Here is a 25801-nt window from a genome sequence, read left to right as displayed (position 1 = left end):
ATTTCTCACCAACCAGCCACAAGCTCCAACCTAGCAGTCATTTTCAGACTCTCTAGTATATGGATTATGACTTTGTTAAACTTTAAAAGAGCTAATTTCACATGAAGCGGTTATGGGAAATATTATCATCCTGCATTTGGACACTGGATTGTTTCCATTTGAGCCCTGTTTGATCCTCAAGATGAATTATTGGCTCACTGGTTCATGCCTGTGAGGAAAGTCTAAATGGGCTTTGATATCACTATTTACATTAAAGACTTTAAACTAAACTTCTTTAAACTAGAAACAGATCGCCGCCATGTGGCTGCTCTGGAGATCTGCCTCTTCTCCAAATCTGTTTAGGAGCCAGTGTGTGCCATTAATCTCAATGAATCAATGAATATCTGACCCCATGTTGGTAGCATACCAGTCTGCTTCACCGTGTACAGTTTATCCATACATTAACTCTACATGGTGATGACGTGTTGGAAGGTGACAGTCTTTCAGACCCTCTGTTCCCATAAAAGAATGTGCCTTATCTTTTCTAGCGTTTTCATCTTTGCTCTTGCCTCTTGTGCACAGATAACCCATTTCAGACACAATGTTTCCTTACCAGAGGGTAACGTGTAAGATTATTTTGTTGTCCTCTTAAGCAGCTAGAAACGTTCTTGAGAGTCAGCTCAGTATCTGTCATCCTCAATCGCTACGGCCTCACACCTCATTGCATTTCAATTTCATTTGGACATGTGTTGTCTAATAGATATATCCTGTTACATTCAATAATATCAACAGACCCTTGGTGTATTTTGTCAAAAAGAAATGCTCAATGGAGCCTAGACAGCAGCTTGCAGGGCTCCACCATTTACAAAGCAAATAAACAAAGCACCCACCCAAACAAAATAGCGCTTCCACAAGGAAGAAGCCACAGGACAGTGTTTACAAAATCCTCATTAAGGAAGTTGTGAGATAACACACGCTCATGTGCATCACACAAAGTTGAAGGCTCGCACGCACGCACACACACACACACACACACACACACCAGCAAAGAGACCATAAGCACTGGGCCCACCATATCGTAGATAAGAGACAGAAAGAAAGAGCTGGGGAGAAGAGAGCAGAGCACAGAGAGAAACTGACAGAGGAGAGGACACAACAGAAATGACTCAGACGGACAAAGCCAAGCCTCGGCCACCCTGTCACCGGAACTGCAGTCCTGTTGCAAGGGACATCAAAAGGTGTGCATCACAATAAATGCTGTGAGATCTGGAAGAGAGCAGCAGGAATACACAGAGAGGCTCACACTGGTCGATGCAAGGGTCAACAGCACTACCGTCTACTGTCAAGGAGCCAGAACTTTCTAAGCATACAGATGAACTGACCATGATTTAAACCTTTGGATTAAGCCATTCAGGGATTACAATCATTTTATTTTACCACTGCATCAGACCATTCACAGATAACCCAAGAGGGCATTTAATAGAAAGCTGCAGATTGTTGTTCCCATGGCGAGCATTTGGGTCTCTAAACTGGGAACCATCTGCAGCTCCAAGACTTTGCTTTTGCTGTTTTCCATCCTGCTGTTCCAGCAACCTTTCTGTGGACAAAGCAACCCGATCTCCAACACCCATCAGAGGCATCGCCCTGCTCCGGGGCTGGGAGACGGGCATGGAGGAGTGGTGGATCCATCAGTGCTGGAGCAGGACAACACCATGAGCATGCAGAGTCTGCTGGAGAGCCTGAAAGAACAGTTCCTGCGGACTTTCAACCTGTCTGGCTTGGGTTCTCCTTCCCTGCCTCCTAGAAACACTCGTGAAGAGCCACCTGAGTACATGATGGAACTCTACAACCGTTTTGCTAACGACCGCACATCCATGCCTACTGCCAACATCATCCGCAGCTTCAAAAATGAAGGTAAAAAAAATTTCTCTGCTCCATATGATGATGCCCTGTTAATCATAGATTGATTAAAAATTAAAACTACTTTTTCATGTTTATTGTATTATAACATTTTTACATTTTTAACATTTTCAAATATAATTTGTTTTGTATGTATTATTTTGTATGTATGTACTGTAAGTGGACTGTAGCTTCAAGTACGTATAAAAAAATGTAATTGTCAATTAAGCCTTAGACATGACTCTGTTCCTTGTTACTTATTTTTGCAAGGCAATTTTCATCAATGCACTATAATAATAAAACACAATAGTAAGTATGTAGTAATAATAGAAGAAACTGAGGACATTATTAGGGTTAGGATATGTTGCAGAACTTAACTAAACAACCTCCAAACAAAATGTAAATCAGAGCATTTATCTGTCTCCCCAGATTTATCTCCGAGTGTTGTGGGTGTTGGAGGAGTGAGATGTCACCCACTCCTCTTTAATGTGTCAGTCCCACATCATGAGCGCATCACAGCAGCAGAGCTCCGCCTCTACACCCTTGTCCAGACTGACCGCCACCTCTATGCTGGTGTCGACCGCAAGGTCACTATCTACGAGCTAGAATTGCATGACGGAGATGACAACATGACTGATGAAAATACTGTGAGAGGTGATGGATTCAAAGGAGGCAGAGAGCGCATAGAGCTGATGGAGTTGGCTTCACGCCAGGTCTATGGCACCGATAACGGCTGGGAGGCCTTTGACCTCATGTCTGCTGTTCAAAAGTGGCGCAAATCTGATGCCGGTACTACACACCGGTTGGAAGTACATATTGCCAGCATGGTTAGTGAAGATACCGCCAATGGTATGACAGCGGACACCAGAGACAGGGATCCACCTGAAGGGGATATGAAGATTGACACCAGTCGTGAAGAAAAACACAAACCTCTGTTGATTGTTTTCTCTGATGACCAAAGTAGCGATCACCGTGATGACAAGCGCGAGCTTAATGAGATGATTGACCATGAAACTTCTAACATGGTTCTTGAGAATGACTTGGGGATGGGCCTGAATGATCTTTGGGGGGAGGTGGGGATGGGCAGGGATGAACGAGGTGAAGAAGTTGAGCCAGATGAAGAGGACCTCATCCAAATGCGCTCCAATCTGATCTATGACACAGCATCCCGCATTCGTCGCAATGCCAAGGGAAACCACTGCAAGAAACAATCTCTGTACGTAGAGTTCAAAGATATTGGATGGGACAGTTGGATTCTCGCACCCACCGGTTACGATGCCTTTGAGTGCACTGGTATTTGTTCTTTTCCGCTGACAAAGCATGTCACACCCACCAAACATGCCATTGTCCAGACTTTGGTCAACATCAACAGTCCCCAGAAGGCTGCACGAGCTTGTTGTGTGCCCACTAAGCTGGACCCCATCTCCTTATTGTACCTAGATGACACAGGTGTGGTCACCTACAAGTATAAGTTTGAAGGCATGGTGGTGGCTGAGTGTGGCTGCAGATAGTTCATGCTTTGAGTTTAACTCTTCATAAAGTCTTACAGTAGGAGGAAAGACACAGAAATCACAATAAGCTAAACTGTCATTAAGAAAAGGAGACTTGTTGGAATATCTGTAAGAGTTACTCAGTGAGATTGGAAGTGAACATTCACTATTCATAAAGACTATGTGTACTCTGAATGTGTGTCAGCTGCCATCAGTCAGACAGTGGAGAGACAGAGGACCACAGATTCACAGTCAGCAAGTTGCCAATAGTAATGCCACGGATGTGCTCATACCCACAAGAATAAAAAGGCACAAGATTTGTCAAAGGACCGAACCAAGCACATTCTACAGTGTGTGCAGCCTGGTGGGAACTAGTGCAGTTAACTAACAGTTATCCCCCTCCTCCTCCTTCCTCCTGACTTTTTTCTTCCTCTCCACTTATCTCTGGCCTCCCCACTAGATGCAAACACTAATCAGCACTTCATGTGTCCTGGCGCAGTGAAATGACCTTCCTGAGACAACCTGACAAGACATGAACTCTCCAGTCCCACCTCCTGTCTCCTGCAGCCTCCTGATACGTAGGCGCTGTGCAGGGGTCCTAGTGGCAGGGTTATCTATCCCAACCCTGTTTCCCACTTCATATGTCTCTATTCCACTCCCCCGAGCTGCAGTGATAGCAATGTGTGGGGGGCTGAGAAACATGTATGCCACCACTCAGGCTTGGAGAACTGGACACCATTCTGGGCACCATTTCAGATGGTGGAACGAGGGAGTGGGACAGAACGAGGGGGCAGGGGTTGTCCACATTCCTAGGCAACAAACTATCTTAACTGGATGACTCTCTGACCTAGCACCATGTGCCCCAAACATATTTCCAGCTCCTAAGTTGAGTCACATCACTTTTATGGTAGGAAATTGCCTTTTTGGACATTATATGAAGGCCAAAATCAAGAGTGGTAAGGGGACTTGTTATGGATACCCAAAGGAAATACAGTTACAGAAATACAGTTCCTTTTGTTAAAAGCATTTTGATACCTCTGCTGCTTGTCTCAAAGAAAGACTATTTATTGTTCTAATTTATTAATTTTTACAACAGAATATAACTATATATGTACATTTGTAAGTAACGTAGCAGGGTTTGTATCTGTGACAATGCATTTGCAACACAAACTTAATATTGTTGGGAAGAGAAATCATATTTCTAAAACAATAAAGAACAATAACTTAACAAATCCTAAATGAACAGCCTCCTTAATCATGAATTGCCACACATTTTTCCATGCAGAATTGTATATGATCCATTCTCCATGTTACAATGATCAATTATCAGTCAAACTGTCAACTTTCATTTCCTTTATTTTAGGAAGAAGCTGTTTGACCAGTGATAATGCATTGCAGACATTCAGATCATTCAGTTCAACAGTATCAGCTCACAGGCCATAGTTCATACATGACACACAAACAAAGAACCATGGGAAACTGAGTGGAGGGTCTGCTAATGAACAAAATGGACGGTCTGCTGCTCACACTGACAGCTAACAGATGCAAACAGCTGTGATAGAAAACCTGTTCGTGAAGCGTAAATGTGAACAAAAAACAAACTAATCTGGTCTGGACAGTATTTCTGTTTTCGCAAAAGATTTTATGAATGTTAAACCAGGTTGCAAGAGCATTGTGTTGTTCATGTACCAATGCACACTGAAGATAAATAAATGATACAGATCTGAAATGTGTAAAAGAATGTGTGTCATGTTCTATGAAAGGGGAGATGACTAAGACTAACATATAGAAATGTAAAGATTTGACTGTGGTCGGGAGGTGACTTATACAGATCTAGGAGAAAGCAAACAGAAGATTGATACCACTTTCATGATTATACGTAAAACATGAAGCTAGCTTAGCTTAGCATAAAGACAAGGAGGAGTAGGAAACAGCTTGTCTGGCTTTTGCCAAAGGTAAAATAAAACATGTCTAAAGCTCACTAATATCATGTTAATCTTGCATGATTCGTTCATAAAAAATGAAGTGAAACAACAACAATTTGTAGCTTTATAGGAGGTTATATGCTGGACTATTTCTTTGCCGGGTGCAGTGACTTCCTCGGGTCTTGTCACTGCTGTGAGGTCGTCAGGTGATTGGCAGAGAATTGCTGAGCTTAGGATATTGGTAGTTGGGCTGTTTTACTTTGGACAGAACCAAACTTGATGTTTACCCTGTTTCCTCTTTCTCCTGTCTGTAGCTTCATACTCAGTGGACATATATGAGTGTGGTGTCAATCTTCTTATCTAACCCTTGTCAAGAGAGCAAATATGCACATTAAGCGGCCTTTGCAACTCCTGACCAGATATTATAGAGATTAGCATAGTTTTATGTTGCAAAATGCAGCTGAGAGGTATATTATGAGGGAAATAAGTTATGCAATCATTATACAATAAGTAATAATGATGCAGTGCTACCTCCTAGTGTCTCATGAAATCAGATTTATGTTATTTATTTATTCATTTTTTAAATATTATTTCTTTGGCCTTTGATTTATTGATAGATAGAAGATAGACAGGAAATGTGGGGAGAGAGATGGGGAATGACAGACGGGAAGGGGTCAGGTTGGGATTCAAACCTGGGCCTCCGCAGTGAGCCTTCACATATGGGGCAGCTGCTCTACCGACTGAGCTAAACACCACCCCTAGATTTATGTTATTTATGTAGATGACTGTACAGTAAAATATATTTCAACAGTGTATCGTAACTGAGGTTGCAGTTGTAGAGGCTTGTTACAGTCATGCTGTTCAAATCTTTCTCAAAAAAGTCTTTGGCAACAGCCCACTAATGACAAGTGCACTGAGATGTTTCAGAAAGCAAACAAATCGGATACTCATGCAAGATGAGAGCAGAGGTCATCTAAAAATGGTTACAGACCAGAGGGCAAGAACCTCCAGCCAGTTACTCTGACAACAGAGAGTCTCAGCCAAGTAAAGCTCACTAATTGAATATTTACAGAATGGTGCAAGAAATATGAATCTGGCCTTTGTCACTGAATGGCAAACTTTCTGGAAATATGATGAACTGGGAAGGTTTTAGTATTTGTGCTAATGATAAGGTCTGGTGCGCTCTGTGCTTTTTCTCTGTCTTGTTTAGACATGCCTCCATCTGTCGGTTTAGCCTACGTGATTAACTTAGGCGCACACCTCACAGAAGATAAACAAACTGACGACTCCCAATGTACAGACAATTAAAAGTACTTCAGAATCCTACAATGCCCAAGTGCCTGACATCATGACGTTGGCTGCAGGAATGCGACTGTAAACATGTGTGTGTCATCCAAAGCTTGCATGGCTCGCCCTGACTCTGACATGGGGACTGTAATAAGGCCTGATTGTTTCCGTTTTAGGTCACATGCTTATCATTCCATCTCTTGGCAACAACACCACCCAGTAGTCATCGCTTACTCTTTCCTCTGTGTCTCTTCATTTCCCAGGAAAAGTACATTTGCTTACTCAGTACTGCATGGACCACAAGAGTGCCTCCTAATGTGTAAACACCTTTTAAGAATTAGCATTGAACTGTGATGTTGCAACATTTCAAAAAGCCCAATGAAAAAAACAGTGATTTAAAACAGATGTTCTTTGTAGTTCACATGCTTACACAGGCCTGGAAATGTGATCCTCAGACTGATTTATCAACAAGATTACTACATCACTGAAGTACAAATCAAGACAATACTGTGATGATGGTGATGATGAATGTTACATTTTAACAGAAGTCAAGACCATGGCTCAAGTGAAACAATGATTCATAAACTTCTTACCGGTTTCTAAGAATTGCCCCTGTTTCCCATGCTAAGTCATTGTCATACCTCATGGTATTGTGAAAGGAGCTTGAACATTCTTCAGTTCTTATTTTCCTTTTTCAAATGAAAAGGGCATTAATGAGAAGCGCTTAGACATCCTCTGGCATGAACCCAGCCAAATTCTTAGTAAAATAAACATATAATAATGCCTTTCTTTTTACAAAAACTGCACTTGCAAATCATATCTGAAAGGCCTCTAATCTTGAAAACACATGGTTTTTATTGCTTAGTCAAATCCCAGCGTAACCATATTTAAGGAGTAAGTAGACAGCTGAGAGGCCCAAAACATAAAATGCATTAACCACGGCAGCAGCACAACAGAAACCTGAGCCTGAGGTGAACAATGATACCACCAAGTCTGCATCTCGATTTCTTACATTTTTACATGCTCATTCTCAAACCCAATATTTGGGTATAGTTCATGCTCACACTGGAGACAGTTCCACTGCAATATTTGGGTTTCACAAAAATAAAACAAACCAGTTGCACATTTCTGGCATCTGGTCATCCCTTCACTGTCCTCATCTTGTGATACTTGCTGTAGATTTATAGTTTATGGGCTTCAGAATAATGGGCCATCAGACACCAACTAACACATTGCCTCTTGTTTGTTTAATTTATACAAAAATTTGTGGCCTTATTGATTTTTATATGCTAGTATTTCCTAACCCACACTACACCCTTATAAATAAAGGTCAGAGATTTCCAAAGAACATTTAAAGATGATTAAAAAAGCGCCAAAAGACCTGCAATTGTGACTTAAATAACTTCTGCGAAAAGGACAAAAAATGTTCCCTTTATCTACACATTAATAGTGACCAGAATGAGTCCAAAAAGGTATTTATTGACTGCTTCATTGACCCAATCTGTTGTCTTCCCTTTGCACCCATGAAGTAATGCCTTGCTGCAAAACAGCTGTAGATGTGTACACTAAAATGGCACTTGCAGATTTTACATGGTAAAAAAAACCCACATGTGAACATAATGATTGTCCATGAAGTGAAAGATCATAGTCTTGTTAGAGGAACTGGTCACAACTCTCAAAGTGTCTTGATATGTGACTGAAATGGCAGTAGTTGATTGGTTTGCTGTAAGCTGTGGGATCATATGTTCCTCGTGTGTGTCTTGTGTGTGCCAATGAAAAGACGATCAGGAACAAACAAAATCCTCAGGAAATATCCTTCATTCCATCCTGTATGCTTTGCAGGATGCAACAGTTTTCTCACTTTGGGTGAGATGATGATGCACGGTATGTGCCAAAGAGGTGGTCCCAGTGGGTGAAGTAGGGGGCGTAGTTTCCACTGTGAATACTGTGGTGGGCTTGGTGGAAGGGAGCTCCTCCCAAAAAGGGCAGCAGTCTGTGCAGAGCCCAGGGCAGGTCGTAGCCACAGTGGTCCTCCACTGCCAGCCAGCTGTTGATGAGGTGGAAGAATGCTTCACTCAGAGGGTGGCAGCCCACCACCCAGGCGCTGCTCAGAGCCAGCAGCAGCAGAGACAGCAGCTCGGCAGAGCTGGCATCTTGAGCTGCCAGGGCGAAGGTTATACGGTGCTGATGGTGCAGCTGGTGGATGTTGCGGTAGAGCCAAGGAACCCTAATGAGAAACAGACAGATAGATGTTTATGCTTATACTATTACAGTGTTCCCAGAAATTACCACAGCACTTTCAGCACTGTGTCCCAGCACAGTGGGACAAAGTCGATCATTCTTTATGTCTATCTTGTCTATTACAAGTCCCCAGACTTTATAAAAGTTCAATACTGGATCAATATTAAACAACTGCATTGTGACCTATAATACAAAATCTCCTGCTGTCTATAGCATTCTGCTTAACAAGTGATCCTGAAAGATAAAAAGCTGTTGTTTGACATTCTAATCTTATTTAATGTCAAAACTGTACAGAGGTGGAAGAGATCCTATTGGACGACCGGATGTGTTCTCCATGAACTGTACACCGAGTGGCCACTACAATCCCATATGATCCAATATAACAACTCTGCCATAAACTCTACTTTTACTAAGTTTATATCAGTTTTCATTGACACTGTCAGAGACGTCATACAGTAATTCTACTCTATGTTTATTATTGAGGTTTTAGTGGGTGCTGTTGTTGTGCAGGAGTGCATTATATTGAAAGTCGTTTCTAAAATGATGGCCCTCTCATGTATGTAAATGGTAAAATATTAGAGACACCTCTCAGTATAATGAACAAACTGCAAGCTCAATAATACACATGATAGTTAAATGAATACCTCTCTGACAATGATGACAAAAACTGAAACATTATAAGCTTCTTAGCAGTAGAATCTGTTGTAAGATAAGAAAAGACAAGACTAAACAAGACAAGATGAGATGAGATGAGACAGACTGCCAAACTGAGCACAATCACTTGTCACAGCAGCTCATATTCAGAAGATGGATAAAAAATTACTCATAAATAAGAAGTATACAGAAGTAAGTCATAAAGCCTTGCTGGTGTTAAAGAGTTGGAATGGAGGACCTGTGGTAGCGCTCCTTCTCACATGGTGGGAATAAGCCGTACTGACCAGTCAGTGTATAAGGAGATGGAAACTGTGCATATTATAATTCATATATTCAGGTGTTTTTCTATTAAATGTATTTGGCTTGAAGCCACCAACAGCTGCTATTTTTGCTCTAAGACATGCAGGCTGTTTCATGTTTCTATTAGTGGAAAAGACTCCAAAAGTTCACTGGAGAACTAAAACTCTCCAAGGACACTAAGTGATACACAACTAGATAAATATAGCTCTAATTGAAAAAGATGAAAATGGCAAACTGAGTAAGTAAAGCATGAGTGATGGACAGCAGAGCAGAGGTGAAGCCAGGTCACATCTGACAAACATACTGTAGGTACATGCTGCTCACCTGTGCATGGTTAAGTGCCATATGTAGAAGAGCATGTCAAAGAGCAGAAAACACGCGATGACTTCCACAAAAAGCTGCCACACGGACGGAGCCAGCTCCGGTAACGCGTGGCTCCTCACCATCTGAAAGAGCGCGGTGACGGGGAGGACGCAGATCAGGTATTTGTACAACACTCTCCAAAAACACTCAGACCACTGCTGGAGAGAAGGCGGCGGACTTGCATCCGCAGCGATCCTCCACAACCGGACCCGCTGACAGACGCTGCCCAGCGCGTCCAGCGCCAGGAAAGGTGCGCAAAGGAGGAGGTGCGTCATGAAGGCGTAATACGCAGGCATGTATGGAGACAACAGAATCTCCTCCTGAGCTGATTTAACATACTCCCATAGGCACTGGAGGACAGGCGCGTTTGCCTCTCCATGCTCTGTGGAGTGCACATTCATCACGGCTTTCACCTCTTCCCAAATTACTCCATCACTAACTCCGAGAGAAAAAACTTTCCACATCTGAAGCCGATAATCCTCAGGTGAATTCACTTTAGATGTAGTCTAGAGGATAAAGGTATCTTATCTCAAGCTGCTGCTCCAGTTTTCTGGAGAAAATCAGGAGAAAGTTTCACTTTTTATGATAGTAGGAGGGGCCACGCGCCCATATTGCATCCACGTGTGCTCATATGAATGTCATCTCTACCATTCCTTTAATGTCCGAGCATTGTCACACCCCGCCCCACCTAAAGATGTCTGCTGGAAACGCAGGGGATTTCTGTCACATCAACAAACTTTGTGGTCGGATTATTCAGCAGATCACAAAGTTCAGTTCATTTAGAGATGGAGATATAAATCATGAATTTCTCACTTCCAGAGATTTTGCAGCCATGACAGACTCAAATGAATCCCTGCAAATGTTTGTGAATTCAAATCAACTCTTCTGAAGTTAAATAAACCAAGTTTGAAATGTGAGCATCAGCACCACCCTCACCGGTGCCCCAGGATAACTTGGGTTTATGCATATGATATCAAGATTAAAACTAAAACCTGTTTCCACACCCCCAGGTCCTCTTCTCTGTCAAATTTGGCGTCATGCCTCTCTCTCATCTCTGCTTTACTCTTTACTTGGCTGCCTCTGTTGTTTTACAGTCTGCATGCTGTACATCATGAGACCCTGTGACTTTCTGTTGATCTATACTCTACATAATTTTGGGGGAGTGAGTTTGTCCTTATCTGTCATACCACAAAGGCGTGTATCAGGTGCTCAGTTTCTTGGATTTTCCAGGAAAAAGATACTTTTTCAGTCATGACAAAAGAGGATCAGATGACTGACATGAGAAAATATGCAGCACACAGATGAAAAGAAATGAATCATTGCCAGTTTCTTAAAATTACCCACTCTAAACGCAAATTAATCAGGTTTAAACATTGACCGGGCGAGAGGTAGAGCGGGTCGTTCACTAATGAGATGATCGGCGGTTCGATCCCTGGCTCCTCCAATCTGCATGTCGAAGTGTTCTTGGGCAAGATACTGAACCCCAAATTGCTCCCGAAGGCTGTGCATGTGTATGAATGGTTAGCTCCTAAAAATGATGAGCAGTTGGCACTTTGCAGTGCAGATGCCATCAGTGACCGTCAATGTGAATGTGTGTGAATGGGTGAATGAGATATGTCCTGTAAAAGCGCTTTGAGCGGTCGCAAGACCAGCCCAACATTTATATGTAGGGTTCATTTTATGGGAGGTAATTTGTTTTCTTTGTCTGGGGACAGAAGGGTCATGTGCTCCTTGGGGTGATGTGTGATTTGTTGTATTGCGCTGAAGTTGACTTGATTTGACTTAACTAATCCAACTCTATCCTAGCTGAACAGCCATTCACACCTACGGGCAATTTACAGTCAACAATGAACCCATTCACTGCATGTCTTTGGACTGTGGGAGGAAGCCAGTGCACTAATCCAGCTCTCCACCTCTTCCACTTTCATTATGGTACACAACTCAACTATTCAAGAAAGGCTGTGACTGCATGTTTTATTGTGTTTGAAACCCTTTTATTAATAACAAACATCTTGTACATCACAATGGACTTGCAATGTAAATTAAAAAAAATCTTAATGCCATTGATTTCTAAAAGAATTACCCACAAGTTCCTATCAAATGACAATATCTTCATTGCACATTAACAAATGAGATGAGTGCAAAAACATTTGCCTTTCAAGTCACTGGAAGTCTCAATCAGGCAGAGAAAATCTGAAAAGCTGGAAGTCACTTTGAGGGCTAACTGTAGCACTTCAGATGATGTCAGGGAGCCATTTACAGAGAATCCAGGACACAAGTTCCTAATTTCAATGTCTGTATACATTCCTCCTCTACTACATCAACACAAATCAGCGGTCCCTTAGAAAACACATTTGGTCATTGACCCGTGTAATGTGTAACATCACACTTGCTGTAAATCCACAATGTTGACCATAGGTCATCAGACAGAGAAAGAGTTTGGTTTTCAGTCGTGATCAAATCCAGAGTTAGGTTAAGAAGGATTTCCAGGGAACGAAACTATTGAGCAATAAAGAACTGGGGGAAAAAAAGGGACTATTTCGAGTGAGTCAACTTACCCTCTCTCTTCCAGGGCAGTGGGTCATATTGCCAAAGGCAGAAAGAAAATGCACTACCATGTGTTCAGTGAAGATTCTTACAGGGCATACACCAATCATTTACATAAAATTATCAAAAATAGCTGTAATGATTTGAAAACCTGATGTCTGATATGAAAGTGGTTTTTCGTGTGATAGACCATCACAATCTTTTCAAAGTGGTTACTTCTAATGCAAAACAGATACACAGCAAATATAGGCTGCTAAATGTACAGTGTGCTACATAAATATACAGCAAAATGTGGCGCAACTTCATACAGCTGCACAAATTCAATAGGTCCCCTGTGCATGAAATAAATCTTACAAAAAGAACGAAAAAGAAAACATACGTATACAAACAAATGGAGTGATGATTTTATCAGACAGCCAGCAGCTACCACACAGTGCATTCGTCATCCCTCTGTTTATTCTGAAGTGACACATCTGCTCAGGGCCCGTCTTTTTCAAGCAGTTTAGAGTGAGAAATCACAGCCTGACCTGATCCTCAGAGTGACCCAGACTTCGTCTTTTCAGCAGAAAAAACTCAACATTTTAGTTACATTATTAATATTGATAAGTCATACTAAGTCTTCTAGCAGAGCTGCAGAGCTTGTCCAACCTGAACTTGTGTGAATGTAGAACATGTCATTAAGAAGAGATTTACTGGATTAAAGAGATATGTTTCTTCCTGGGACTGCTGCCAACTAAGCCCCTTCATTGAACATTGATTGTTAGGCTGCACAAAGACTGATAATCTGGTGTCTTTTTCTTACATCACCTTTTCAAAACCAAAAAAACAGGAGTGGCAAAGTGTTACACATGGATTAACTATGAGTTTGTGCTTATGTAAGATGCAACTGTCGAGCTAAATCGCTTACTATCTGCAGTAGTAAGCATATATTTCAAGACCAATAGTAATAATGTACCAACTACATTCCACTTTATGAGGTTTACAGATGAGCACAGCCAGGTTACAATGAGCCAGTCATGGATGCAATCTGAGTTTAGGCTAACTTAAAGGAGACAGCTTTAGCTGAGATATCTTAATGTCTGCCATCTGTTTGTTATGTTAAAAGTGAAAATAACAAGTGAGTCAGCTGAGCAGCCAAACAGGCTGAAGTTAGGCCAAAGTAACGGAGTCTGATTTTACATTTTGAAGATTATTTTAAAGCATTTTTGTCTTTTCTTCGACAGGTAGCAGATATCACAGCTTCAAACACACAAAACGTAAATGAAAGTATGAACGCATGAGTAATAGATTGGTTGATCCTTCATGTTGCAGCTGAGAGCACATGAAGCACAGACCAGATTGAGTAACAACACAGTCATTTCCTTCAAAAGCATGCCTGGCTAAATGACTCATTCTAAGCATGGATGATGCCATCTTATCCCCTATCTCTAAAATTTACTGAGTCAAGATTATCTCAGTGTGTCCTCATAAATGACTCAAGTCCTCTGCTGTGAGGTAGGAACATTTGACAGTCAATCTTTCAGTGTGATTTCTAACAGTGATCAAAGATGTTTGAGAAATACGGGCCCAGGTCAGCAGAGCTTCTCTGGGCCAGAGGGAGAACCTGCCAGCCAACCAGCCCGTGGGCCGGGCTCCTGCCCTCCAACAGATAGTCCTCCACCCCTGGGTGGTCCTGTAGGTTCCACTACTTTCCTTACTAATCCAAGTCCAAGATCTGCTCACCATCAATGTCCATGGCTGCAGAGGCCATTATAGAGCTCCCTGCAGAGCCAGAGTCCACAAACATCTTGGGTATGTCGTTCCCAAAGTAGATTTTGCTGTTGGTTGCGATGGCTTTGTACTTCATTAGCTGCAGGTACTCTGGTGTTAACTTCATCTGCAAGAGAGTAAACACAATTCAAATTACAAGTCCAGATTTCTCCTGGCTAAGGTGCAATGTGTATTTGTTTGTGTTTACCTTATTGGCCTCGGCAGCTCTCTGTGCTGTGTAGAACTCTGCATCTGCTCTGGCTCTCTGCCGGGCCAGGAAAGCACCGTCTATGAGTCAGAAACAAACACTGTCACATCAACAGCAGCGGCAGATATTTATGAAACCTTCTCACTCATAAATACTGGGATTGTCAAACAATTAAATTTTATTTATATAGTGCCATATCATAACAAAAGTTATGGGACTAGACCATACTCTTTATATTATTTACAGAGACCCAACAGTTCCACCATGAGAACAATGTCTATCATTTCATATTCTCCTATTGGACGTGGTTTGAATATGAAAAGTCCGGCATGGACCAACACTGCAGCGCGATCCTCGCAACAGGCTCAAACACCGCTAACCTCTTTGACCACTTACGCAACAATAATGCTGAGCGACAGTGCTACGCACAGCTGCCGTCTGTGGTCACCTAGTCTAGTACAAGAAGTACCAATATGACAAATTACATAAAACACATGATACATGTCATGATAAAAAATGTTTGGTGATGCACTGAGGGTAGTGGCTCCATAAACCTGTGTAATCAGTCAACTTGCACAACAACATTTTGGTGGAGTGCTCACCTCAAGAGCACACAGAGATTATTCATGTTATCACATGTCTCACACACACACACACACACACACACACACACACACACACACACACACACACACACACACACACACACACACACACACACACACAGTGCAATAACACTGTGGTGTGTTTTTATTACACAAAAAAGTGGACCTTTCATTTTAAAGGTATTAAGGTAGACATGTTGCACAATGCTGCTTCAAGATTAAACGTGCCTCGTTGGTGTGTGAGCCCTTGCAGACACGCTACATTTGTTGGCACTTTTCCTTAAATCAAATGATCTGACTTCTTCCATTACTGGATACAAACCTTCAATTTCAGAGATCTTTTTTTCCGTTTCCTTCTCCATGACTTTCTGTCCAAACTTGATCTCTGCCACTTGTGCCACTTTTTCAGCCTCTATAAAAACAAAGAAACATAACCTTTTACCATATACACAGCCTGACAATTAAAGGTCAAGTAAAGTTTACAGTCACGTATATCACAGTGAAATGAGCCCAAGTGACAAACTTGTTCTATTTTTTTCTACTCACCTATGACAGCTTTGATCCTTTCTGTCTCTGCCTCCTTCTCTACAACCTTCTGTGTCTGTTGAGAGATGAGCAGCTTCGTCTTCTCGCTCTCCCTGGCGACAGAAACATACTTTATTAAAAGGCTCCACACATTTTCACTGATCAGACCTGTCCTCAGAACACTGGGGGCATATACAGTGAAAGTGTTTGCCTATGAATATTGTTTATTTGAAGCAATTTACACATTTTCCATCCATATTTAGAAGCCTAATTAGTAGAATTATTAAATAGTGAATTAAATAGTAGAATTGTTAGGGTCTTAATTTGTATTTAGTGTTTTTATGGCGTTATTAAACTAGACAGTACTGCATTCATGTCAGAAAAAACAAACAAAAAACAATCGCTGCTTATGACTTATGAGCATCCATGTCAGCTCCTCTGCATATATGACTGGAGAATTAGTAATGTGAGGATTAACAAAACTATGCACAGACAGTAAAGTACTCTATCCATTAAATTTAAGTTTAATAACTTACAACATTGCACTTTTATGATATTTGTAATCATTTGTAATTATGACTGTGATGCTGATGTGAATCATGCTAGTTTCTGGTATGGTAGGAAAGTAGTAATTAAGGCACTCACAGATTTAGAATCACATCATGTGATGTTTTCTTTGCGGATCTTAAGGACTTCATACAATTAAGATCCAGACATATATGACTATATGCATGTAAACTCTTATTTCTGTGATCAGAACATCACAACATAACATCACAATTCAATAATATTTATTAAGTAATTTCCTGGAATAAAAAACATTTATGGAAAGTTTCCAGAAAGGGTTCAAAAAGTCAGCGACTCAGGCCAATTCCAGAGCAAGACAATCATAAGTATGTAAGGGCAGACACTGGAACTTGACCAAAAACATCAAGGCTTTCAGCCTCAGACCAAAAGATGACCATAAAATGCCCCTCCCCTCCCTCCCAAATTCTTTTTTTTTTGCAGTCAAGCGAGCCACTGCCCAATAAAAACATCCTATAACCACATACAGTGCTGCTCAAAAGTTTGTGAACCCTAGAGTGATGGTCAGATTTTTGGTTAAAAAAAAAAAAAAAATTAAAATACAGTTGTCCCTCACTATAACGTGGTTCACCTTTCGTGGTCTTTTCGTAGAATTTTGTTGTGTGTAATTTTGCATGCTTTTTTAAACAGCGTACTGTACAGTATGAACGCGCATTGTGTTCGGCACCGTCAGAGGAACTGTGAAATACGTGTGAGTTACTGGTAATAATTTCTTATGTGTCAAACCTCGTAGATTGATCATTAAAATTAAATTGTTAAAAGTGTTTGGGCTTGAAAACAGGTTTTGATCTTTGGTTCCATTTACTAATACACTATTGTACTTATTTCTGTTAAATCTGCAAAAGTTTGAACTTTGAGAGTGTTTAAATAAGAGAGAAATGTGAAAAAATGTTAATGCCTGTCTGAGAAAAGTGTATAAAAGTGTGTGGTTAGGGGTTTTAGGGCCTTAAAACATAATAAGTGTAAAAAATAAAGCTGATTACTTCACGGATTTCGTTTATTGCGGGTTATTTTTAGAACGTATCCCCGCGATAAACGAGGGACCACTGTAACCTTATTTAATGTTAAGTTATACCCCAATTCACCATACTGACATTCTAAATAATGGGCTCAAACTAAAGAAATTGGTATATTGTCATTTTTTCAAAAAAAGGGTTAAAAATCTGATTGAAGGCTAAATTATCATTTTTCTTGTGTCTCTTGCTGATATTTTAGAAGGTCGTCCACTACTAGGCAGAGCTGTAGTCTTTTTGTAGTGCTCCCCATTTGTAGATGATCTTCCTCATGGTGGAACGATAAAGCTCAAATTTCTTTTAGATAGCTAAAAATTCTCTTCCTTTGGCATTCCAAACCTTTTTGCCACGGCCGGGACAACTGGAGATCCAGTTGGGCAAGCAACCCAAGTGTGCAGACTGTCTCACAGGCTTTAAAAACAACAGATTTTAAACATGCCCTGAACCACCTAAAGCATGCTCATTCAAAGTCTGATAGTCCACAACAGTAAAATTTAGGATGATATGTAGTTCTGCAAGATCTCTTTTGTGTGTTTTTCAGGAAAACAATGGATAAAAATAAAACATTTAACATGGGAAAATGACTGATTGCTCCTCTCTGTGACTCCATTGACAGTACAGTAAATGATGTCACAGAGCTCACAAGATATTGAGTTAATATTACCAGAACCCACAGGAATGATGACAAAATATACACCAGACCTGGTGACAAAGTGAGCTGTGGCCCAGCTGTCAAATACCAAAAAACAAACATGGAGAAGGAGACAACTCCCAAAGATGTTAAATGAAATGAAGGGATATATTTAAATGTATATTTTATAATACCAACTTGACATTAACTGTTTAAACAGGAATTATACTCATAATGGAAAGCACAATTCAACGTAAGAGTGAGTGAGCCTTACACAGTTCCTGTGACTAAGCACGTGGTAATTTATGAAGCTAGATGCTAACACAGTCATAGGGGAGTAGGATGGATGTCATGTCATGTCACCCATTCGGTAGTCAAAAGACACCGACTTCTTGATAAGCACAGGAAAAAAAGAGAAAACTCACATGAGCTCATAGTTCCTGCGAATGCTCTCTGGGATATTGGGTTTAGTGACACGGACTGCCTGTTGAGACAGACAAACAAACAATGACAGAAAAAACTCAAAAGTCAAATCAAGTCAACTTTGTGAAGTAGTCGGCTAAAGAGAGCAGGACTGAAACAAGAAACATGACTTCAGTTTCACTACCATGAGAGTAATCAGAGAAAAACACAAGCAGTTGGAGAGGAGCCCGGAGACAAAGACAGTCCTGTTCAAATACCCCCTGAACTACAAGACTGTTTCTCGGAAATGAAAAGTATCTGATTTACAAGAAACAAAAGGCCAGAGTATTAAAGCCCAGTGGAATGTGTGGGTGGGATGGGGGGAATTTAATTTGGGGTAAAATCACTTCAACTCTCTTTAAGGTCTTAAACTTTCTAGGTCTTGTTTTGCTAAACCCTGTGGTTGTGGCAGGCTGTGGGAGTCAATACAAGACTTTCATAATCAAGGAGACACTAGCTTTTTAATTTGTTTGATATTCCTATTTATAACTTCAACACATTTTGTACTGCAGTTCAGTCGGAGTTCAGATGTCTGTTAGAAATGAAGCTCTCTTTGACTTTTGGACAAAAAAAATGCTGAGAATACTTCTAATATTGCCTAGTGTAGTAGTATATCTGAGATTTGAAAATCCAAGATATTACTTGTAAGCCATAATCGCCCAGGCCTACGATAAAGAAGTCTGATTTTTGGTTTGTTTCCAAACCACATTAGATAGAAAATGAAACTTTGAGCTGAGATTATGTAGTTACATAACCAGTTTATGTCAACCAGTTCCCAGGAATAAAATGGTCAGGGGCACTATGGGTCGACCTCAAACTGCTACGAATACCACAAAGAATACAAACAAAGGAAAAAAGACCCTGTAAATACAGGGTAGTGGGGATACAGAGGGAAGTCTTAACCACATTATCTTTACTACATAACTTTGTCAGCTCTAGTTTTGTCCCAGTCTTGATCTCAGCTGCTGGACTTGACTAACTTTGTCTTGACTGCATAATTTCTCACTTACCTGTATAATAAGTCCAGGTGCCATGGAAGTTAGATCCTTTTGTAGTGTCAGCTTCAGGTTTTCATCGATCTGGTCTGTGTAGTGAAAATACAAGAGAGCAGGAGAGCTGATGAGAATTTTAAAAACTCAGGAGTTGTTTGGTTTAGTTTAGTGGATTATGTCAGTGAACACACACCACTAGTTATCTCTGCCACAGCAGACCAGCACATCAGTCAACTCCGTGACACTTTGAGCTTAGATTATGTTGTTACATAGCCATGTGCTGGGATCAAAATGAGAGATGCACCAATGCATCGGCATCAACATGCTTCTACATGTGTAAATATGCTACGTAGTTAATTAGTTTAGCTTTTGTCTGTTTATGACCGGCAGTTTGCACAAGGTATTTTATTTTGAAAATCCACCGGATTATCCATGCCTATTCTATGTCTGGCTTCCGCCCGCTCGAGGTGGTCTGTGTGGATTGACATGTGCTGCTCGCGTCAAAAATAGAACAGAGCGTAGCCGAGCGTAGAGACGCTTCTGGGACGCTTCGAGAAAGACCTACGTTATGCAGTTTGCAATACATGTAACAAAGAAAAAAACATCTGCATCGGCCAAGTTGTTATTTTAAACATTGTATCGGCCCAGAATTTCACAATCGTTGCATCCCTAATCAAAATCTACACGAACTTTTTAAGGAAACGCTCTGCTTTGTTCCAAACATATCGGAGTAAGTTCTTGATTGGTCAGAACTGAAGCATCTGAACATGATTTAATTAAATTCATTTGATCATTGTGAAAAGGAACTTTGTTTTTGCTCACTGTAAATAAATGTTTTAATCTTCTTGTGATGATGATGATGATGATGATGATGATGATGATGATGATGATGATGATGATGATGATGATGATGATGATGATGATGATGATGATGATGATGATGATGATGATGATGATGATGATGATGATGATGATGATGATGATGATGATGATGATGATGATGATGATGATGATGATGATGATGATGATGATGATGATGATGATGATGATGATGATGATGATGATGATGATGATGATGATGATGATGATGATGATGATGATGATGATGATGATGATGATGTGTATACAGTGGTCCCTCGTTTATCGCGAGGGATACGTTCTAAAAATAACCCGCAATAAACGAAATCCGCGAAGTAAGTTTTACAATTATTATACATGTTTTAAGGCCGTAAAACCCCTAACCACACACTTTTATACACCTTTTTACACACATTTTGTACAGTACTCCCTTAGTTAATCAGGACCCACAACACAGGCGCGTTCATACTGTTACAGTAAGCTGTAAAAAAGCAGGCAAAATTACACAAAAAAAAATCCACGAAACAGCGAGTCCGTGAAAAGTGAACCGCGTTATAGCGAGGAACAACTGTACTGGAAGTGTTTCATTGCTGTGCTACGGTTTTGTTTACATTTTGCAGACTGTGGTTAGTGTAGTTGTTTACACACAGTGTGCAGCGCAACACACTTACCAAATAAGCCGATGTACACCTCCTGCAGTGAGTGAACACTGCAGAACTGGTTGAGCTCGTGGTGAACCTTGTTGAATATCAGCGCTTTGTCGTAATCTGCTGTGAAGTTCCTCACTATGTCATACACTGCAGAGAGAAACAAGGGGGGGGGGGGCAATCAGGTCAATAATGATGATGAAATGCAGAACAGACATGGCTCTGGCCCTGCTGGAGTCAGCTGCAACAATATGATATCCAACATGTCAGTATTACATTAGCTGTTTCAGGATATTGATATCAGTTATTTCCAGAGAAATTCACAGAGTTTACCAGCTGATGGAATGAGGTAGTTCACTACTTCTATGCGGTCAAAGTAAATCATCACTCCTCCACTGAAAGAGAGAAAGAAAATACAGAAGATTATGAAGAAAATTTGTATTTTTGCCTGAAATCTCCCTCTGTTGTCACCTTCAGTCAGTTTGCCCAGTTCTGGTTCTGGCATTGATCCACAACAGCATTCCTTCAAGCTCCCAGGAGATGATCGTACCAGGAGCATAGAGTTACATGGTGCAAGAACAGGCTTATGTTTGCGAATGGGAGATACACCACTGAACTGATTACACATCAGTGTAGCATCAAGATGATTTAAATCCATGTAAGACATCAGTGTAACAAGCTCACATCTGATACTACTTAAGATGAAGTCAGAAATACCTTGTGCCGCATGGTACGTTCTTCACCTCGTCTGTCTGCAGCGTCGTCTGCAAGACAAAAACAAAGTTTTACTATTGTGAAGTACAGACAAAACACGTACAGCTGACACCATTATAAAAATACCAGAAACAGTAAATCCATCAACACAGTATGAAATTACATAACTGAATGTCTTAAACTTGTTCTCACTTGTACATACAGAAGAAATGGTTACAGGAAGTCTATTCAAGGTTCAGGCCTATTCATTTCCCTTCGTGGAGCAGCAGAGGAGTGCATACATCCTAGTTTTTATGATGAAACAGGTTTGTGCACATCTTAAGACATCCAAACGTCAGTTCCCCGGTGCCTTTAAAAATATATATATAAATCTACTGCTATACAACAGCAACTACAAGGATGTTTGTCTGTCAATAGAGGTTTTAAATCAGAAACTGCATTAGAGCCAACTTTCCCAATCAGAAGGTTTGTGGCAGACACTTTCTTTTTATCCTGACCACAACATATTTGTACATCTCTATGATGTCAGTCAGTTCACACAGTTGTAGACATAAATGTAGATTAATTATGAATATATCAAAAATAACATAGAATTGTTAACATTATGTTGTGTTAAACGTATTGTTCCCCTCTTGGAACAATCACTCTTGGTATTTCTGTACATACAATATGTTTCTCCCACGATGGACGGTTAGAGGGTTGTTTTGGGAGTTCTCACTTCTCTGGATTCAGGGTGTAATATGCTGTAAAGAATCGTCTGTCTGGATTTTAGAGCATAGAAATCAAACTCACCTGAACAGACTTGTAGGTGGTGATGAATGGAAGCATGAGATGGAAACCAGGGCTGCTGGTAGTGGTGAGGAGAGCCCCGCCCCTGCGTTACACACACACACACACACACACACACACACACACACACACAGACACAGACATTTGATCATTATATCTTAGGCTCAGGCTTCAGAAGAAAACAAAGTATTTGAATTACTTGTGGTAAGATCAATCAAAGTCAATGCTTTAGGTAGCATTTACTGACGGCAGACACAGATAATCTTTATTTGTGTACCTCAGAAGGTACAGAGGCACAGAACCACAGCTATTTTGGCAAGCACAGGTATTTAAAGCAGTCACTGTTTAATAGTTAAGTTGCTTAAGGCTAACATCTTTGCAGCAGGTGCTGTTTTATGACAAAAACAACAATGCGTGGTGCTCTCTCACCTGTAGTAGACTCCAGTGTGCCCCTCATCGATCTTGTGCACGGAGGCTAAAAGCGCCGCTCCTCCCAGAGCTGCAATTATTGAGAATATGGCACCCCACTGTGCCATCCTGGCAGGCGGACAGAGAAATCAGCATGTGAGTATGAGCAGATGGAAACAGAGTTTGTCTTTTGGTGTTTACACAACATCCTGCATTAAATTACAGATAAATGCTCCCAACTACAAGGCTACACTAATAAACTCAGTCAGCAGCTTGTATAGTGCTGTAGTAACAGCACAGCAGGCCTCTGGCTCACTGGTTTATCTCCTCTCAGCTCGGCTCAGGCTTAGTCAGGCATCAGCTGGGACTCAGTGACCTTGCCGCACTTAAAGAGGGGATTGAGGCTGAAGTGTGAAAACGTTGCAGCCTCTCCTCATATACAAAGTAAATCTGTCAGGTAGCATCAACAACAGTATCTACACTGACTTATGACGACTCTGTTCTTGGTTTTGAAGCTGATAATTGAGTAGAATGTATTATAATGAGTAATAAAAGAAGTGTAGCTGCCCTTTCGTCTGATAAACGGCACAAACCTGTTACAGCAAAGTTTAATATTGAGCACGAATAAAAGCCTCTTCTGTCAGCATACAAATGAGACTGACAACCAGGCTTATACGTGTTATTTTACTTTATTATTTAATAAAAACAGCTCGAAAGTTGTGCACTTCCTCTGTTTTGACGGAAACGACGAGCTAGCATTGGAGCAGTTCAAAGTTCAAAGTTACTACTTTATTTAAAAATAAACCAAACTTGTGGACACATGTATGCCGAATTGAAGCGTTGGATATTAAGGTGCGTATGCTGTCGTTGAATAAATAAATGATCACAGGTGTGTTTGCTCTAAATAACATACATTTGTATGGGGCTGTCGGCGGGCGTCGGAGCTAACTGTGATAGCATGACGTAAGTTACTATGTCATGGCAACGGTAACCTCTTCCAACAGCACACCAGTTCACCGACACGTTTAGTTACCTAAATGTCTCGGACCCAGCCTCACACACACACTTCAGTGTCGGCGCCAGAGAAACACACAAAGCCAGATATTCATTAACCTTCGCTAAAGCTCCAAGTTAGCATCACAATGTCTGCACGCGCTTTGTCTCCTCCTGACACGCTGCTGTCAGATCAAACAAAACCGGAAACACCAGACACTTAGTTTGAGTTTTTAGTGGCACACGTTGTTCCTACTCTGCAGATCTTACCTGATATTTACTCTGAGTCCAACAGCAGCTGATAAAAGACAGGCGCGTCAGGCACCTGCCACCCACTTCTTCTTCTTCTGCGTTAGTTTGACCGCTCGGCATCTAAATTCTCGTATTAGCGCCCCACAGTGGACGGGAAACGGATCGCCAGGCAAAGCACAGCTACGCCTCTTCCTGTTGTTGGCTCGTACCATAGACATATATACATAGACATAGACATAGACATATATACATAGATATAGACATAGACATATATACATAGACGCCGCATTGAGCGGGTTGGTCGTTGGTCGCGATACGTCAACGGGTCCGCCATATTGGATGTGGCAGATCTGCCCGTAAACTAATACAAGGAAATGGACTGAACTTCATAAAGCGCCTTTCTACAAAGTTCTTTAAGTTAATGTCTCTTATACACCCATTCACACACACACTAATATATCTGGGAAACAAACAGGCACCAAAAACAACGTATGTAACTTTTAAAGTGATGATTATAAATGTTTACTCCTTATGTAAGCACCAAATCAACGTATGTATTTTTCTAATGCTGAGTGTTTACAGCTACTAATGTGTGTAACACTGTTACTGTGATGATAAATATTGAAATATTTATATTTAACATTTAATCTGTGTCTATAATAACCAGAAACGGCACAAACCTGTTACACGCAAATTTAATATTGAGCACGAATAAAAGCCTCTTCTGTCAGCATACAAATGAGACTGACAACCAGGCTATACGTGTTATTTTACTTATTATTTAATTAAAAAAACAGCTCGAAAGTTGTGCACTTCCTCTGTTTTGACGGAAACGACGAGCAGCATTGGAGCAGTTCAAAGTCAAAGTTACTACTTTATTTAAAAATAAACCAAACTGGTGGACACAGTTATGCCGAATTGAAGCGTTGGATATTAAGGTGCGTATGCGTCGTTGAATAATTAAATGATCAACAGGTGTGTTTGCTCTAAATAACATACATTTGTATGGGGCTGTCGGCGGGCGTCGGAGCTAACGTGATAGCATGACGTAAGTTACTATGTCATGGCAACGGTAACCCTTCAAAAGCACACCAGTTCACCGACACGTTTAGTTACCTAAATGTCTCGGACCAGCCTCACACCACACTTCAGTGTCGGCGCCCAGAGCAACACACAAAGCCAGATATTCATTAACCTTCGCTAAAGCTCCAAGTTAGCATCACAATGTCTGCACCGCTTTGTCTCCCCTGACACGCTGCTGTCAAATCAAACAAAACCGGAAACACAGACACTTATTTGAGTTTAGTGGCACATGTTGTTCCAACTCTGCAGATCTTACTGATATTACCTGAGTCCAACAGCAGCTGATAAAAAGACAGGCGCGTCAGGCACCTGCCACCCACTTCTTCTCTGCGTTAGTTTGACCGCGGCGGCTAAATTCTCGTATTAGCGCCCCCCAGTGGACGGGAACGGATCGCCAGGCAAAGCACAGCTACGCCTCTTCCTGTTGTTGGCTCGTACCATAGACATATATACATAGACATAGACAGATATACGTAGACATAGACATATATACTAAGACGCCGCATTGAGCGGGTTGGTCGTTGGTTCGATACGTCAACGTGTCCGCCATATTGGATGTGGCAGATCTGCCCGTAAACTAATACAAGGAAATGGACTGAACT

At 41.0% G+C, this 25801-nt stretch overlaps 2 protein-coding genes across 6 annotated transcripts; one reads left to right on the top strand and one right to left on the bottom strand.

Moving 5' to 3' along the window:
* Window positions 1-1092: 1092 nt before the first annotated feature.
* On the top strand, window positions 1093-8433 carry bmp10 (bone morphogenetic protein 10). Its single transcript, XM_010738504.3, has 2 exons — window positions 1093-1893; window positions 2308-8433. Exons 1-2 carry the CDS (start codon window positions 1485-1487, stop codon window positions 3387-3389), a joined length of 1491 nt encoding a protein of 496 aa, XP_010736806.1. The 5' UTR covers window positions 1093-1484; the 3' UTR covers window positions 3390-8433.
* Window positions 8434-8621: 188 nt separating this feature from the next.
* erlin2 (ER lipid raft associated 2) lies at window positions 8622-24285 on the bottom strand. Of its 5 annotated transcripts, none has more exons than XM_027277520.1 (13): window positions 23985-24123; window positions 22893-23000; window positions 22467-22548; window positions 21678-21724; window positions 21294-21355; window positions 20985-21110; window positions 19474-19547; window positions 18427-18485; window positions 15794-15885; window positions 15570-15659; window positions 14643-14722; window positions 14408-14561; window positions 8622-8807 (listed from the first exon to the last, which is right to left on the bottom strand). In XM_027277520.1, the coding sequence occupies exons 2-13, from the start codon at window positions 22997-22999 to the stop codon at window positions 8755-8757; spliced, it is 1026 nt and encodes a 341-aa protein (XP_027133321.1). In that variant the 5' UTR covers window position 23000; window positions 23985-24123; the 3' UTR covers window positions 8622-8754. The 5 variants fall into 5 exon arrangements, 4 of the variants coding, with proteins under 4 accessions (XP_027133321.1, XP_027133322.1, XP_027133320.1 ...); XM_027277521.1 differs by lacking the exon at window positions 23985-24123 and adding an exon at window positions 23905-23926; XM_027277519.1 differs by lacking the exon at window positions 23985-24123 and adding an exon at window positions 24135-24285 and having other exon boundaries at window positions 8623-8807.
* Window positions 24286-25801: the final 1516 nt, after the last annotated feature.

This window comes from Larimichthys crocea, chromosome III, assembly GCF_000972845.2.
Source record: "Larimichthys crocea isolate SSNF chromosome III, L_crocea_2.0, whole genome shotgun sequence".
NCBI classification, from domain to species: domain Eukaryota; kingdom Metazoa; phylum Chordata; class Actinopteri; family Sciaenidae; genus Larimichthys; species Larimichthys crocea.
This window is presented reverse-complemented; position numbering and strand designations above follow the sequence as displayed.

Excerpts from the sequence above, each read along its gene's own strand:
- bmp10 (XM_010738504.3), top strand. The coding sequence starts at position 1,485 with ATGGCGAGCATTTGGGTCTCTAAACTGGGAACCATCTGCAGCTCCAAG. Across the intron at positions 1,894-2,307 it reads CCGCAGCTTCAAAAATGAAG|ATTTATCTCCGAGTGTTGTG; the intron begins GTAAAAAAAATT and ends CTGTCTCCCCAG.
- erlin2 (XM_027277519.1), bottom strand. The coding sequence starts at position 22,999 with ATGGCACAGTGGGGTGCCATATTCTCAATAATTGCAGCTCTGGGAGGA. Across the intron at positions 21,111-21,293 it reads CTACCTCATTCCATCAGCTG|TGTATGACATAGTGAGGAAC; the intron begins GTAAACTCTGTG and ends TTCTCTCTGCAG. Across the intron at positions 19,548-20,984 it reads GGTGTACATCGGCTTATTTG|ACCAGATCGATGAAAACCTG; the intron begins GTAAGTGTGTTG and ends TTCACTACACAG.